At 38.1% G+C, this 18,650-nt stretch overlaps 1 protein-coding gene across 3 annotated transcripts in view; it reads right to left on the bottom strand.

Moving 5' to 3' along the window:
• adarb1b (adenosine deaminase RNA specific B1b) overlaps positions 1 to 18,650 on the bottom strand; it is a 158,389-nt gene that overhangs the window by 24,986 nt on the left and 114,753 nt on the right. For all 3 annotated transcript variants that reach the window (XM_047370114.1, XM_047370112.1, XM_047370113.1), the window contains one exon: positions 4,862 to 4,936. In XM_047370114.1, coding sequence (XP_047226070.1) covers positions 4,862 to 4,889 — 28 coding nt within the window. In that variant the 5' untranslated portion in view covers positions 4,890 to 4,936. The remainder of the gene's footprint in view (positions 1 to 4,861; positions 4,937 to 18,650) is intronic.

The raw sequence follows: 18,650 nt of genomic DNA, 5'->3' as shown, positions 1-18,650 counted from the left end.
GAGAAAGAGAGGCCGCAGTGTGCATGAGTGGGATTGTAGGTTGGGTTGAGGGAGTGCAGGGAAAGTAGTGCAGGGGGAGGAAGCTGAGGACCAGGCAAACAGGAGAGTACATCAAAGAGGCAGAAGGAGAAGACTCCACCTACTGCAGGATCCTAAAGGCTCGACTGGTGACACGGTGGAGGTTAAAATGCAGCATTACACCATTTACATGATTTTATTTTTTAAAACAAAGACTCCCGTATTTAAAATGAGGAAAGTCTGAAGAAACAAACATACAAAAAGTTTTTCTAATGAGGTGCCATTCATAAGACCCTGCGCCTCTGAGATCCCCCTCCTTGGAGCTGTCAGAGAGCAGAGTGTTGACAAAATGTTTTGACATGCCATTACCAACTGCACACTGCCACTGACATGTCCTGAATCAGGAAAAAATGACAAAAAAAATTATTTCTAAGATCACAAACTGCAACTCATTCAGTTTATGACCTGAAAACATGCAACTTTTGAGTGGTCATGCATTTAGGGCATTGGTATTGGTGCGTTGCAAATGTATTTGAAGGGTGCAAAATGTAGGTTTTTGCCACCAAAACAGTTTAAGGGCTAAACCGGAACCAGATCTTGCATGACACGACTTTATCCTGCTTCAATAGAAAAATCAATCGAAATCAATAGAAACGGGCTCTAATAAATAGTTCCTAAGAATTAAAACACCTTAAAAGTAAATTATATCTGAATTGGAAATTTTTATTTATTTATCTCTATAATTCACCAGATATACAAGAGAAGTATGCAAAGGTTAAGTACCTGGATACAAAATATTTTACTTACAGGAACGAAATGGTAACAGCTAGGAATGAAATGGGGGTATAAAGTTGGTGAAGGGGCATATTGGCCCCAAACCGGTTGTACAGAACAGCCAGTTAAAATGGTGTATGTGACTAGGGCTGAAACAATTAATCAGATTAAACGTGATTAATTGATTATTGAAATAATCGTCAGCTAATTTAGTAATCGATTAATCGTTAACTGCAGTATACAGACTCTAAAACATGCCATTTGCTAAAAGAGCAACCCACTCAGAGCTGAAATTAAGCCAAAAGTGTAGAAAAAATATAAATATAAACAAGATTTCTTTGTTGGTAAATATGCTGTATCCAGAACTCCTCAAGAGGCATAGCTTTAGCTTCACCTGGTACAAACCCTGTAAAAAATCTCCAATTAAGCACCTTTTGCTATCCGATGATCAATCGAAAAAAATAGTTGACAGATTAATTGATTAGCAAAATAATCATTAGCTGCAGCCCTATATGTGACACATTTACAGGTCCTGAGTAAGTTTGGCTTTAAATTTTTATAAATTAAAAGAAAAACAATAAAAAAAAGAGTTTCATGGTAACAAACTTAGATAAATCTTCTTCCACTATTGTGTTTTTCAACTTAGTTTATACAAACCTGGTTTGGAGATTTATTAATAAATATTTCAGGCATTTGTAAGTATCTGAATGGTTGTGTTAAAAACAACAACTGCAGTTTTAAAACTGTTTTTTTTTCATTTGGCTTGTGTTATTATGACACTTGCTTGGAGGGATACCAGGACAAATACAAAGATTTGGCTCTGTAAACTGTTTCCCTCCTCTGCACAAATTTGCTGAAACCAAACCAGTTCCCTGTGAAAGTGTCCAATAAGTGGACCAGTCAGGAACCAACGCTGGTTCAGCTCTGGAACGGCTTTGGTGGAAAATCCCTAGAAAAAAAAACAAAAGAAAAATGCCCAGACAAACCCGCAGTCTATCAGAATGGTGCTGGGAACTGGACTGGAAATATATGTACTATTTTAAAATATAAATAGCTTATTACTGTGGATCACATTTGTTTCTTTGCAAAAAATAAAATCTATAGAACCTACTAGTGCGTTACATTTGAGGTTTTTAAATATACTTTCATTCATAAAATTATGTTTATTATATTGCATCTCTTTAGCAGTTTTATCTATGAGGTGCTGATAGTAAACAAAACCAATAAACATAAAACATAGAGAGAAGAAAGGGCACACAGAAAAATCTGGAGCTGCTTTTCTTATTATTATTATTTACCAAACTGTTTATTGAGGAAGAGCCCTGTTAAATATCTCTTACCCTCGAATACAACATTTGATAATTTTGTTGATTGTAATAATGAGAATCTGGATACCCAGTGGTGCTGAAAAACCAAAAACTGGATCAGACTGAAGAAAGAAAAGGCATAAAGCATAAGCCATGCATTCAATTATGGAACAGACATGCAGTTGTTGTTGCTGTCATGCTGGGATTTGTGTAATCAGCATTTGAGGAAATATCAATTAAAATGCTTTAAAAAGATTTCAAATATTCTGTCCAAATTAAATAAAGCCATGACTCAATTTAAGTTGTAACTTTCCTGTTGGGGTTTCGGTGTGGTTTGTTTTCTTACAGCTTCAAGAGCTGCTGGGGTTGTCACATGAAAGCTAAAAGCCTTTATTTTTTTTCTTCCCCTGGTGTTCCCTCGGTATTAAACAAACAGGATTGTTTGAGCTAGGACTGCGCTTTATCTTCACATACATCTTTGATGTATATCTGGCAGTAAAAGTGTAAGAACAGGGCTTCAGAGGCTTTGAAAGGCAACAAAAACAACTTTGTAGCTGTGTATTTCACAAAACACATCCGTCTACAAAGTGAAGACAGAAAATATGATGCTACAATCAGACTTTTTCATATTTATCATAAGTTAGGGTATCGTTGGGACTACAGCTAACTTTGAATGTGATTGTTGTGGGCGGATTAGGGAAACGGTTCCCGAGTTCAAACAAAAGTGTCTAATTAAAGTTCAATAAGCCTGAGCAAAGACAGAGGTGGAGGGAATATCTGAGGTATCTTTTGGAGATTAGTTCATCTCTAACAGGTTTAGTTTAAGTTAATGTGGCATATGTATGGGTGAATGCATCAATCTGAGCTGTGTTTTTAATAAGACAGCACATATAATACACTCCTATGGTCATGTTAAAATGAGAATACACCCATATTTCCATTAATGTTTTTATATATCAGGAGATAATAAAAACTTTTCACCAGGTTCTAAAGATTATTTAAATTTGATGCTAAAAGCTATGCATGAAAAATCCATCCTTGCAGCTCCCATCGGATTTAAATTAGAAAGCAGCAGCCAGTGGTTTGCTGGTTTACAGCAAACAGATCAGACTTCAGCAAAGACTGTAGAGAAATAACTGTTGCAGCCCATCAATCTGAGAACAGATTTAATTGCATTTTCATTCTACAGTGAGAGAAATTAACATTATAGACATCTGCCAATCTGCACAGGAGTGGACATCTCAGAAAATTCAGCCTGTGCAATGTTCAGGGAAACTGCAAATAACCCAAGAGATCCATCTCAGACTCCACAAGTGTCAGTCGGCAAGTCAAAACTTACATTTCTGACAGAGAAACTGCAAAAAACCCTCGACAAGTAAAAGTTGCTCATAAGATAACCAGGAGAAAGCCTCTTCTCCCCACAATGAAAGTGGCTGCACTATTTATGCTTGTAAGGTTGCTTCTGGAACAATGACTTTGGACATATGAGACCTAAGTAGAGATATTTAGTCTTAAAAAACAACATTTTTAGGAAACCTAACAGAATATCAGCACAAACACCTCACACTAAAGCTGCTGCTGTCACATTGTTTCCTGTTTTGCCATATATGCTGTCGCATTGTGTCTACACAGCGCATGTGTTGCTTTTAATGCACTCACAGTGTGAATAGTGATGCGGCTTCCTGAGGGACGGGAATCTTTCACCATCCAAGGCAGAGCTTTTGCATAGTGTTGCATGATATTAAAAAATCTTTTCATTGGGTAATTGTTGGAATATTTGAGTAGCAGTAGTGTAAATGCTATAGCAACGGCACACATATGAGGCAAGCATGTGTGTGAGACCTGTGGCTATCATGCAATCGAGTTTTTAAATGGTAAATTTATAGCAGCCTAACCTACCTGTTGCTCAAACTATGTATGCTACGTTAGCTCCATAGAAAGTTGATTCTGAAGCAGTATTTAACTAAGGAAGCATTTCTTCTTATGCCACTAAAGCTTACTGCAGATATGCAATAGTGTGACTGGGGTATTATTATTAAGTGTGGTGGTGGAGGGTTGATTATTCGGACTTGTTTTGCAGCCTGATAACCAGGGCAACTTGCAATCAATCAGTTGATTTGGGAAACTCTACCGTACTCTTTTGGAGCCACACGTAACGCTTTTCTTTAGAAAGCTGAGGCCTGCCTCATAAGCAAGTAGTGAAGCATTTCTGTGAAGAAGAGTGGTTGTCATAGAGACGCATAGTCATAGATTCATAGAGAGAAAACCAATGTTTGAGTTATATACCAAATAATAAAACAGATGCATTTATGCAGGATCACACAGCATTGAACTACTTCAAGTTATTGATTTATCCAAGTGTTTTTCTACACTTGAAGTTAGATTGAAATACTTTAAGAACCTGGCAAAGAACAGATAATTATATTGTGTATTGATTCATAAAACCTTAGAATAAAAGATACTTTATTTTTACTATAACTGTATTCTCACTCAGATCTGAACAAGAATGTGTTTCCCAACACAAACACTTTTATCATTTTCAAAAATATGCTTTTTTTACTTTAAATGTATTAGTCGGGAAACACGTACTCTTATTTTATTTTGAAAAGTAGCATGTAGACAACAAAAGTTCACACTGATTACGCAACATATATAAAGAGAAGGATAAACAAGCAGGCAGACAGAAAGGAGGGAAGGAAGGAAAGTAAAGGTAAAAAAGAAAAAGATGGATGAACAAATGTGAAGAATCAAGAGGGACTCACTCATGTTTTCTTCCTCATCCATTTCCATGGCGTCAGGTTTGTTTTGACCCGCGAGCTGCCTTGCCCCCGCTGCACCTGAGGATCGGAGGACAGAAAGGCGGACCGTGTAAGCACAGACGGAGCGACACGGAAGCACATAAACATATTTGGAGAGCTTGACTGGCTACAGCGATGATGAATTTCCTCGCTTGCCATAGCACACACACACACACACACACACACACACACACACACACACACACACACACACACACACACACACAAAAACATGCACACATTGCGCCTTGTAAGGAGCTACTGATGTAAGCATATAAATATTCAGAGACTGAGAGATATCAAGGTGAGAGAGGGGCCCAGGGCTGACAGGCCTTAATAGCAGGAGCAGTCTATTGTGACTTTAATATCCCTGCGATTAGACCTCATTTCCCACTGCCTGCAGAGATATGCAGCACCTGACATGGCCAAGTCACTCCACAGCTGCACACATGTGACTTAGCCCAAGGTGGAGGGGGCGATTAGAGATCCACTAAGCAACACTTTCAAACTAACATGAAATCGAATGATATTTGGAAGATATGCAAAAATTGTACTGTAAATGTAGAAATGAATAACTTCTTAAGAAGTCTACGTAAAAGGAAATGGAAAAGGTCAAATTATATTGTTCCTTTTAGGCAACAGTTTTGGAAGATAACTGAAGCAGATACGTCTTGTTAGATGTTCAAACATAATGTTATCAGGATCAGGAAACTACCACCCCTGATTTAACACTCGAACTTCTTAGGTGGAAAAACCTTTGTTGTGATGCTATTTAAAACAAGACGAAGATGACGTTGGAAAGGTTTTAACTGTTAGCTGTATAACTAAAGATATACAAAAATACAAAAACAAAAAGCAACAACCATCCACAAAACACTGAAGGACAGATGTTTGTGTAGAAAGGCCCGATTGATAGGCATCCTTTGTCAATCTCAACTCCGTAGCCTGTTTGCTCATTTTGATACATCCTGCAAAGTTTGTTTTGCCCCAAAAACATTTTCTGACCCCTGTTACGGCTGAGGTGTGTGCAGAAACACCCAAAAAATAACACCCAAAGCAGCGTGTTCACAGGCCATCCACCAACACAGAATGAAAATTCAGTTCATGTCAGGTAATGTAATGTTAGTTATGTCCAAAAAAATATAAAAGAATGAAATCAGTAGCAGAAGTCATACCACTGGCTCATGTTACCATAGAATAACTGTTCAAATCAGTTTGTATTTCAGTCCAAAAGTAGCGCAAAATAAGACAGAAAGAGAAGAAACAAAGGTTGGTGAGACCAGGGTAGATGAGCACAATCTCAGGTATATTTTAGAAAAAGAAAGTAGAAGTTGCAAAGGGAGAAAAAGCAGAAATGATCATCATAAAGAGAGTGAGTAAAGGCAGAAAAAAGATGGTGATATGGAACAGATTGTACCGAATCCATTCTCTCTTATTCGCCTTCCATCACTGCTCCCATTCCTCAGCCAGACACTTTCTTAAACTAAAGTAAATGAGCTAATTAATCTGAGCTAATGGCGGGTGACAGCAAATATGCTAGCACAATTATCACCCTATTAACGATTCATATTCCAACCCATAATTGAAAATGAAAAGGTGGGGTGAAGGGAGGAAGGGTGGGAGAAGGTCCAACAGACTGGGAGATGGGAGTCATTTTTCTCTGGTAGCAGCAGCCAAGTGCGCCGTGCTTCGACACGCTCATTCAGCGACCCAGAACCAAACCTACGCTCACTTTCCACCGCACACGATGCAATGCAAGTTTCTATTTCCAGAATTTTAATTATTGTCACTGAAGTATAATGGGTAAATAAATTAGAGCCGTTATATGAGCACAGAACTAAATGTAAAACATGACTGATTTTTCTCTACACTTTTTTCTCATTACTCCCACTGCCCAGTGTAGGCTGTGAAGTCTAATCAGCAACCAATGCAAATGTGTCTGTCAGTTTTGATTTTGACATTAAATCTATAACTAATTCTCAAATCAGGTGCAATCAGTGGCTCAAGTCTCACAAAAAAATGTGTAAGAGGGCCGCCTTGAAATATAAATCAGCGATTAAATGTCCACAACTTCCGAAGGGTAAAGGAACAATTTAAAAGAAAGCAGTGCATTTGTTTTTATTACCAGCGATATACCTTTTATTTTTGAAGGAACATAATGTTGGATTCTTGTGTAAAGGGATATGAATAAGTCTGGATTTGTACTGAAAACTTTGAAATTAGAATGGCTGAGATCTGTGTCACTGGTTTTTGTTGTACACTGTGTATACCTTAGAGTAACCTCAACCTGGATTCTATCTGATGACGTTTGGACTATTGAAGTCAAAAATTCAGTTTGCATGGATCTGACCTACATTCCAGTTTATGCCTGCGCTCAGTATCATAGCATGTTCTGTTTATTCGGCCAATCATGCACATTCCCTTTATTGTAACTTTCCGCGTGCTTAAGAAGCAGGTAGAGTCTGACGGTATATTTGTTTGTACCAGCATATGAACGTTTGGATAAAAACACACAGCAAATAATTACTACACACTTCAAAAAACACATAAAGGTAACATAAGTAGTTGCTACAGGAATTCACTTCCTCAATGAATTTGTCTTCTTCTTCCAATTATTGAATATATGCAGAATTTATCTGCAGGGAGATTCAATGTTAAGAACAAGAATTGCAGTAAATGTCCTGCGCTTCAAGCTAAAGTATAAAGTTTAACGGAAAGTTCTAGACATAATTGTCTTGAGATATCTGGGGTTCGAAGGTTTACCCGAGCCTAGAGAAGAAAAGACATGTTACATGCACTTGCAAGAATGTCCAAACTACAGCACGCGAACAGGAATAGCTGGTTATCAAAAACAGAGGATGTCCCTAGAAGTATCGAGTAGCATTACATTCTACATAGATAGGCGAAACACTGGGGGTTTGCAGAAGCAGAGGAGGTCATATTGTGCAACTGCGCAGGCATGAGGGCCACAAAGATTTTGCAACGCCCTTATATTTACATCATTGTGTGGGATTAAACCAGTGGTGAAAAATGGCATTCCTCCAGGGCCAGTGTTCTGGATGTGTTAGGCGTTTCCTTGGTTCAACACCACTGAAAGAAATAATTGGTCCACCAGACCTCTGCTGAACATGAATACTGTACCTGCTAAGGAGGTAATTCAGCCATTTGAATCAGTTGTGTTGGAGCAGGAACACATCTAAGACATATTAGTGTGATCTTGAGGCCTTTTCAACAACATGTTGTCCAGAGATGATTATTATTTTTGGACAAGGACTATTGAAGACTGGAGTTAGACACCTCTGGATAAATGATCAGTTGGTTCTGTGGTACGTGAGGGCTACTGTGGGTCATAAATAGTGTATCATGAGATTAATTTGATCATTTTTGTTGTAGTTGCACCAACTCTGTAGCAACTGCGCACATGTGAAGTAGAATTTTTCAAAACGTCCAGGAAAGAAGTGCCACGAGGCTAATCTGGTGATTAAATATTAATTATGCCACTTTTATGGTGCCCAGTCATTTGTTTCTCATTGCAACACACTTTTTATCAGGTGTATTTGAAGACATTCATACAACAAGTCAAGAACAGAGAAAATGCAAGAAGAATTTAAAATGTATACTTGTAAAATTTATTATTGTGCACCAAGGCTAGCAAAACTAATTTTGACATTTGCATACATGTGGATTTCTAAAAGATGGTTGAACCACAACAGGACCTGGACAGATCTTGAAACTGACCATTTTTGAACCTAAATGACAAAAGCGGCAGACTTTAAGTGAGTCGAAAGAATCAAGGCCAGCGGCTGCTGACTATCTCCCTCCGCATGAATAAACGATATAACGTCATCAAGATGTTGTGGTTCCAGGTAATTGTGAGTGGACGCCAAGGGAGGCAGGGAGGGAGAAAGATGAGAAATAAGATGAAAAGCCTCAAATTCAATCTGGCATGGTGAGAGGGGCTGAGGGGGAAATAAAGGCATTTTTGATTTGTCTCTCATGCCTTGCCTTGCGCTGGACGGAGCGATAGAGCGCGTGGAGGGAATGCCAGCAGTGTATGGCTGGTGGGGAGGGTGCCGGTGGGCTGGGTGGATGTAAAAGTAAAGGTGAGAGAGGAACAGTGGAAAGGAGAGAAAGAAAATGCAATCCTATTCCAAGAAAAAGAGAATCATTATCTCCTTTAAAATGGAGAGAGATGGAAAGGTTTGCCCTAGGCAGGCCAGGCCGTTTGTACTGTAGCAAACAACCTCTCTGTGATGGCAAGTACTGGAAGGTCTGAGAAAATTATGTTGGAACAGTTTCAAAGTAAAATAGTGTAATAGTATATAACTGTGCTTGTATGAAGGTCTAGTCCTAACAGACTGTAAAAAACCTGTACTTCCTGTGAGTAAGTTCCTTGAAAATCAACACGACAACTAAGGGTGTTTAAATGAAGAAAAGATATCTTGAAAGTTTCATTTACCTGAGTTGTTTTTTTTTTTTTTTTACAGTGCTCCAATAAGCAACTAGGATGAGTCCCTCAGTAAAACTCCATTGACACAATGCTATCCCACTTTCAGGCAAGCTGCAGCATTCTGTATGGAAGCATCACAAAACCCAAGTTGTACTTTTGTGTCTATGTCTGCATCTCAAACTAAGGAAATGTCCAGATCTGATGGGAAAAACATATTTAGTCCTATCTAGCCAGATGTTGACACCAGTTGGGTTCCTCCCAATTTCTCCTACAATTTACCAACACCTCTGTTATTTTCGAACATCTGTGGCATAACGGGATTATACAGGGTGTTCACCCTCCCCGTTTACCCATCAACCCCCACCTGCTTTTTCCTTGTCTTTGTAGGTAACTTATTCATCTGACCTTTCAGCACAAATGGTAAGTGATTGCTCCAAAAATAAATAGGATTGGCTCTGCTTTACTCAGAGGACAGCTCTTTTAAGACTCCTCTTTTTTGTCTGCAGTCCTCCTTCCTATTTGGTGACCAGGCGATTTTTGTTTGGAAGGCAAGTCTGCTACAGGTTGGTACAACATCTTGGATGTTTATCTTCTGGGAAAATTTAATTTCAGCTGCTTGAGCAATAAACATCATCATGTTGTTGGTCAGAGCAACAGGTTAATTACCTATTTTGTGGGTAAAAACATATAGTCATGTAAAAAACCAGTAAACCTTATGAAAGTCTGTGTTTTTTAATATAACTGGACATATGGGTCAGTCATTCCACTTTATGGAGACCAGTCTACAAATGGAGGACACTCAAAACAACTGCCAACATGTTCAAGTAGGCTTGCCCTGAAAGCAGGCAGCAGTATACAAAAACAATCAAATATAATCAAAGAAGCTCCAGTAGGGAGATGCAAGGAGAGAACCGTTGCTTCCTAAGAAAAACAGACTGAGGCCAGACTGAGGTTTGCCAGAGAGAAGGTAGACCAGGTCTTCTGGAACAATGATCTAATAATTACTGAAATTTGAGGACAGCAGACATTTTTTTGTAGAACAGAAATCTGGTAAAATAACCCTTTACCAGCTGTGAAGTATGGAAGTAGAGGAATCATGGTTTGAAGTCCTGGGCCTAGTCAAAGACCAGATTCTGATCTCACAAGATGCTGTGGGTATATTGGAAACAGTCTGTAATGCAGGAAATAGACTGATTTCAGAGACTGGTAGAGGGCTAAACGAAGCACGTCACTGAAGTTATTTCAACTGAAGGAGGTTTAACTAGCTATAAGGGTGTGGTGTCCTAACTTTTTCCTTACCTTGAAAACAAATTGTTGTTCGCCAAGGTTATGTTTTGCTGTTTAAGAGCAAATATATCACTTTCTTTTCAGGAGATAAACACAAAGAAGATTAGATGTTGATGTGTGAATGGAATAGTTGATGTGTAAAGGAAGTGAATATTTTCTTGAGGTGTCCTATTTTCTTCACATGACAGTGATAAAAGTGGCTAACATTATAACTGTTTCCATGACTGAGTAGATGTTAGATTGCTCCTGGGTTTAACAACGCTGCCTCCGTTCCTCAGATGAATAATTAATAACCGTTTGCAGCAGAAAAGCTGTTACATTTCACTGTCATTGAGTTGTAGTGTTCTAATGATTAGAATCCTTAAATCGCAATTATGAATACATTTTCTTTCAAATAAGATGTTATATCACTCAACCACCCGACCTATGAAATTAAAGAAATTATGAGCCCCAATCAAACTCCTGCTGGTAGGTATTTATTGGAGTCACATAACCGTATTTCTCTACATCAAAATAATAAGATGTAAGAAAATTATGTTAAAGCATTGATGTGGGTTGTCAAAGTGGAGACAAAATGAACTGATGCACAGTCTGAGCAAACATCCCGTGCCAGACGGATCCATTCCATATCTTACAAAGTTAGGTACTTTTAATGAAGGCAGAACCATGAAACTGCTGCTTGCTTGAAAGTTTTATATTCATTATGCCAGAATTGAATAGTTTCTCATACTGCTTGCAGAAATCACCAGTATCATTAATGTCAGTGATGTCACATGGCTGTCACAACATAACACTAAATGGCTACAGGCTGTTCTTGGGAAGCTGTTGTACTGAAAAGGTCAAATTCACCCAAACAGCAGACCACCACATGTCCAAACTATATGGAGCAATATGGACACAAAACGCATCACCAGATATTATCAGATATTATCAGATTATTCAACTCTATGAAGGGTTACACTAAAACTCTGGTTTTTATTTCTCTTTATTCATTTTTCATCCATTTGTGTATTTTATAATGTGATAAATCAAAAGGTTTGGTGAATAACTACAGAACTTAATACAGTTAACCTTTGCTGCTGAGAAAACATCAGAAGTTGTAGAAAAAAGCTTAAGGTTGCATGGCTGAATATGATTTCTAGAAAAATATAGAGCTAAAGGAAGGTTACACCTACAGTATTATAAAACAGATTTCAAAGGCGTCATCTTAGAAAATATTGAACAAAATACAAAGGATTTGGCACCTAACCTTTAGAAACCCTACGATGAAAGGTTTCTGCAGCAGAAATGTGTTTCAAACTTTAGTTTATTTATATAAGATCTTTCAGGTTTAGGGAAGTCCGGACCCGTTGGATGGAGAGCTGGATTGAGCAATCCCTTTAGACAACGAAAAGTTAGAATGATTTATTTTGACAGAAGAAACAGACAATCTGCTTTTAACCTAAACTTGAATAGAAGGTCTGTTGAGTTTCTTAAAGCAAAATGAGTGAGAGTCCTAATGTAACAGTTAATGTAATTTATTTTTTTCAAAACCTAAAACATTTATAGTAAATTGTAAAAAAAAGGCAAATGAGCATAAAGTCTTACAGAGTTTCCCTTTACAGATTAATCCAACAAATTAACATAACCAGAGTAAATACATAATGCAGTTTTGAAAAGATTATTTAATTTATTACGTTTTTATTATTATTTATTAAGGTGAAAAGCTACCCTAAAGCAACCTGGCGCTCTTTGAAAATACTATTTCTCCCCTTGTTAAATTATGAATTACCTGTAATTAACTAGAACTTAACTACAGATTTCACCACACCCAGGCCTGACCTCTGCCAGACCTGTACCAACAATATATCTACATGAAGTAGAACAGAACAGAAACCAAAGACTCAGGATTTAATTATCTGGGATTGTTTTTACTCAGGTAGAAGGAACCCCGGGTTATTTGTTTGCTTTCTGATTCCACTACTCTGATAGGCTACGTCATTAAATCAGCCTAATGACGTATAGGGAAGTTCTGAAGAAAACTGCACTACACCTCCAGTCCAGTGGGTGGCAGTAATAAGATTGTTTGGTTTTTTTTGCTGTCATTTTGTCGTACACCCTATCATTCTCAACAGAACTTGGACCTCATCGTCCGTCCATCTATGGTATGCCCTACAAAATGTACGCTTAAATATGAATCTCATATAAAGTAATAAACAACAGCACGCAGGTCTTAAATATGGCAGGTGAGGTCAAGTCAGATAACTCTACAGTAAACTAAAGGCTCTCAAAAAGCAACACGTTAGGCTCTGATCCAAAAAAAAGGAGACAAAGGTGGAACTCCCTGGAAGTTGTGTCCTATTACAACTTTCGTAAAGCTAACACCATTGCAGAAAAAGAACGTTGTACCTACAGTGAAACATGGTGGTGGTAGTGTGATGGTCTGGGACTGCTTTGTAATTTTATGACCTGGACACAGCTTGCAGTAATAGATGGGACCATAAATTCTGCTCTCCAGCAGAAACTCCTGCAGAAAAAAGCCTGACCTTAAGCTAAAGCACACCTGGGATATGCAGAAAGACGATGACCCAATGCACACTCGCAAGTCCACCTCTGAATAGCTTGAAAAGAACAAACTGAAGGTTCTAGAGTGGCCTAGTCAAAGGCTATACAACCCCTTTTGATTCAGTTGCAGCTTTTAGTCTGTCTACTACCTACAATAAATTGAGCTTCTGTGTACAAATTCATTCATCCCATTTTTGAACCAGTTTGTCAATTTGTCTGTTTCACCAGTTATAAATTACTCCTCTGAATTTAAAGCCAACTAGCTTTAGTAACTGAATGTTCCCTTATGACTGTAAAAGTATCCAGTGCTCACATTTTGAGGTAAAGACATATAACTGAGAAACAAAAAAGCTTCATAATATATTTCTGTAAATATAATCAAGAACCCAAATGCAGAGATGTTGATGTTAAACTAAAAGGATTGGATGTTTATAGGTTCCTTAAGTATTAAAACTGTAACACCCCCCTGTTTTATAATTTTTCTTATGAAAAATTGATCAAATCTGAAGAAATAGAGAAGCAGGGGCTGAGAGATGTGGAAAAAGCAGAGAATCAACCTTTTACTGTGTTGCAGCCTTTTTATATGTGACAGTCAGTCATTCATCATCATGGAGTGCTGATGGTGGAAGTAAAGAAAAGTGGCAAAAAAACAGAGCCAGAGTATCAATATGAATTTTTTATTTGATGGATTTTACGGAGGACTGCATTTCAGAAGGCTGGCAGAGTCAAGGTTCACAGAAGAATGAAGGCAGGAAAAGATTGAGATGCCAGGAAATAAAGGCCAGGAAGGAGATAACTGTGTCCCTGGATATAAAGAACAAACTTACCTTTTTCTGTTTGCAGCACATCAGCCCATACAGCTGTGTTTAAGCTCTCCATGTTTTACGTTCAATTGATTTTCCTTCTAAACCCGCACACATGTTTCCACTATGGCAAAGCAAAAACAGGCTTGAGGTGTGTTTTGTAAAATAAATATCAAATATTAAAGATTAACGTTTGTTTTACTGTTGGACTTGGTTCTCACGGCCTTAGCAGCCTCGATTTTTCTCAGGAATGACCCAGCAAGGTATGTGCAGCCTTCTTTTTGAAGGTTTCTCATATCTGTTTTGGCAATAATGTTCAAATACAATCAACTTCAGGTTTTAGCAAAGATGGTCCATTGGGATCTGGACGAGGTTCTGTTCAGAAAACTCAATAAACTCCAGAACAAAGTAAGCCGAAAAGAAAACGTGCCCATCAAATGACGCACGCAGCATCAGCATCAATACTTCTAAGAACTGTTTGGATGTATTGGTAATGATGAGCTGCTTTTAATACCTTAATTGCACTATAATCTAAGTAGCACAACTTTTAAAGTGCAGCACAATAAACGGAATCACAGTCATCATCGTAGTATCAGTATGTTCAAAATCACAGTTGCAAAACACTGTTTGAATACAGTTTTTGGCTGGATTTTATAGTTTATTCATGACCTACAGATCAAACATACATGTTGCCAGCTGAATAGATAATCCCAGCTCTTGATGCTCACACCTGATATATTTAAGTGTCTGAGATGCTGAAGCTCCCAGAGAGTGATGGGAACATCATGATAGGACTTAAGTGTAAAAGATAGTGTCAACCAATATTCAACCACACCACCAATGCATGTTTTCTGAACACTGTGCAGCTCTACTGTCATTATATTCAAAATGTTACCCCAACACAGCTGGAATAGCAGCAAAGATTTTACTGTACAAGAAGCACATCGCTCAGTGGTATTCAATGCAATTTCCTCTATTTTTCTATACCGTAGTACTGCACTACCATATTACTGCAAGTATAATATGAAAAGACTCCTGTCCTGGTCAAGATGCATCTTGGGAACAACTGATAAAAGGGTGGAAGCATAGGGTATCAGTATCGTGGATAAATTAGGAACCATTCCACATAGCTTCTATGTTGAAACGGTGTAGACTATGGGGAAATGAATAGCTGGATGCATTTTTTAATTAGTCTGAAATGTAATGGAAATGTAGAAAATTCTCATAGATTGAAAATTACCAATATGTGATTTATTACAGTCTAATATGTGGCTTGTAAAGAACTGGATGAATATCAAACAACCTGAAGTTCCAACTTCTTCCCATGCATTAATTCTTTCAGCCCAAACATTTGTTGGTACCATCATTCCGTTGTTTCTCTTACTTCACCCGCATTCTCAGCCTCTCTATGTCTTACTTGCTGTTATGTTCCTTCAATAATTTAACAAAAACACACATATAAAAGCACACAAGCTTCTTAGGCTGGCTTTGGGTAGGGCCATAAATCACCCGACTGAGTGGCTACGATCCGCTCCAGCGTCAGCGGGGCTATGGGAGGGCATTCAGCATGACTGCATTCAGCATGACTACTGGACCAACAGAGAAGCTGCATCTAAATGGCTGCTGTTGCTTCCAGTCTTCATCAAGGCAAAAAGGACAGAGAGATATGCTTCTGGATGACTATAAAATATATTTTAGATGGAAAAATAAACTGATTTATTTCAATCTTACTAAACCAAGTTATACACATAATTGTTTTAGTCATTTTCAGGCTCCCAGCAATGATTTTTGTGCAGGTAAAGTCAGATGCCAGATAAAACGTCTCAACATATTTATAAAATTAAATTAACAAATGATCTCAGCAGTGCTCCTCCAAACCTTTAAATCTCCATTTCACACCATGTGAGCTTTAACAGACTAAACACAACATGAGGTCATACATATTTCTTTTTGACACAGATGTTATTACACAGAGCCAGCACTAGTAGAGGTGTTAATATACATGAGGTAGGCACCAAAAACGTCTACCTCCAAGGAAACCAGTGGTAAACATCTGCTTTACAGGCTTTATATGGTCCGTGTTCAGCTGGGTGACTGTACACAGTGCAGAGTTTGACACATTGTAAAATTAATGCCAGGAGGATGAGGAAAGTGTGGTGATTTGCGGTAAAAAACTATCATATGGAAAGATTTTAGAGCTTGCTGAGTAATGATTATGATTAATTACATGCCTGATAACTGCTTTTAATACCCGAGTCTCTTCTCTACGTTTTAATGCCATCATGGTACCCTCACTGGCCACTTTATTAGGTACACGTGTTCAATTACTGATTAACACAAACAGTCATTCGGTCAACCAAAGAGTAGCAACTCAATGCATTTAGGCATCTAGAAAAATGGGTTTTATTTGACTTTGACATTGAAGGCATGGTTGTTGCTACCAGTTGTGGACCAACTGTGTGGACAAAAAAAAAAACTGGTTCAAAATGATAAAAAGTAGAGGTCCACAATCTATCAAATTGCCATCGCAATATATGTCTGTGCAAACTGCAATCACATAAAATGATATTTCTTTTAACAGATGTAAAAAGTGGTGAAGGACTGAAGCAGAACGTGAAATAATGAATTCAGGAGAATTATTTAAATGTGCATGTTGCTTATTGTGCTTTCTGGAGTAACACTGAACGATTTTAGCTGGCTAACTAGCCAGGCTGTTAGCTAGGTTAGCTAGAAGGCACTGGAGCATTAACCTAATAACAGCAATGTGCGACGTTCCTTTAGTTTCCACCCTATGACCTTCTGAGATGCTGGCTGTCCTTCTCGTAAACAAGAGAAATCCAAAAGAGTGATGTTAGTGCACCGCAACAAGTATGGAGCAACTGCGCTTGAAAGTTTGCTCAGTCCTGAACCTTCTCTGGCATGCCTTTGTGCCTATTTAATGGATCCTGTATTTTCTTGGCACATGTCTGGCCCCTTACCACCAACTGAGCATCGTTTAAACACCAAAGTCTACCTGAGAATTTTTCCTGACCGTGTCCGTCCCTTTATGACCACACTCAATCTTCAAATAGCTGCTTCCAGCATGTAAATGCAGCAAAAATCATCTCAAACTGATTTCTTGAACATGACCAAATCTCGATGACAACAAATTTGCCAAAATCTACAGCAACTGCTTGACGCTCTCTAGTCAGTTTGGACCTAAATCCCCAAGAAATGCTTCTGACACCTTGTTGAATCTATGCCACGATGAATTAAGGCAGTTCTGAGGACAAAAAGGGGTCCAGTCAGGTAATAGCTAGGTATTCATTAAGAGTAGACTTCATGAAGTTCTTACTATTTAAAGCACCAGAACAAATTTAGGATTTAAATTCTTTTGTATTGACAGAAGAATAAATGCTGCGAAACAGCGGTCATGTAGTTAAATGGTTACTTGTAAAAGTAACAGTTACAGTAACTGGTTTTGTTCAGGTGTATAGATGTTAATGAACTCCAAGTTTTTTCTTAAGGCACCAAGGAGCACCAAGGAAGGCGGCCTCGCTAGCATAGAGGTCTTAGAAGAGAAGCCAATTAAATAAGATAAATCTTTTGTAACTGGCATTTGTAAAGCACATCATACTCTGCAAAAGTCTTGATTTATCTGTAATTTCTTTATATTTGGCCTCCAAAGTGTTTGACCTGAGACAAGGTAGATTATTAGCTGAAGGATGAAGATCTTTGTTGAATTTGTTTCCTGTTTCTTAAAGAACTGACTTTCAGATACTGCTTATCTATAAAAATGTTTTTCAATCCGGATTCTATTGTCAACTTGTGTCTATTTGGTCTACTCTTATCATTTATCCTAAACTGAACAAAATGCTTCATTATCAGGTACAGGTCTGGAAAATACTGGTAAAGACCACTCTAAATTACTACAAAAATGTTAGGCTAATTGAAAGCGGAACATAAACTGAGGGAACTTAAAACTTTTTCATAGTACTGTAAAAAACAATCTTTCAGTCATTTAAATGGATCATAGTTAAAAGGGTTTTGCAGAAACCATCACCTAGACAGGCCAAAGACTAACCGGTTAGGACAGAATAAAGTGAAAAGGTGGGGTTTGGTGTTTTAATCTCTGTTTATATTAATATTATCAATACTTTCTCTGTGTGAAGCGGAAAAGTTTTAAGCTGGGAAAAGTAGAGAATCAGTGTAACTATAGAAGAAAGAGATCGAACAAGAACGAGAGACCGAAATGAGCAATCGAAGAGGAGGTAGAGGAGGAGATGGAGGAGGAAGAAACTGGACAGAGACAAATAGCCAGGGGAAATGGCTGTTGCAGGAGAGCCCACCTGTGAGACAACCCTCTCAGTGGGTCTAACACAGACTGATAGGCCCACCAGGCGGCCACTTCGCACCCATCCATTTCATTTCTGTCTGATTTTCCCTTTATTCTAAAAACAAAATTCACTTTTCCAGTCCCCGTCACGCCTGATCCAAGCCTCCATACGGTGATATGATACAAACTGGTCAGGAATTTAAATTTAAAAACAAATCTATCTAGTCTGCTAACTTTGATTGGATATGAACTAATTTCTCTCCTCCTAACTTTTAGAAGCCTGCATTGAATATTCAAGGCTGTGCCAACATAGAGTGGATAATTTAATGTCTTCAGTAATTGTCTTCTCACAGC

The sequence above is a fragment of the Girardinichthys multiradiatus genome, chromosome 7 (assembly GCF_021462225.1).
Source record: "Girardinichthys multiradiatus isolate DD_20200921_A chromosome 7, DD_fGirMul_XY1, whole genome shotgun sequence".
NCBI classification, from domain to species: Eukaryota; Metazoa; Chordata; class Actinopteri; order Cyprinodontiformes; family Goodeidae; genus Girardinichthys; species Girardinichthys multiradiatus.
The sequence above is the reverse complement of the archived record's forward strand: the minus strand, read 5'-3'. Positions and strand labels throughout refer to the sequence as shown.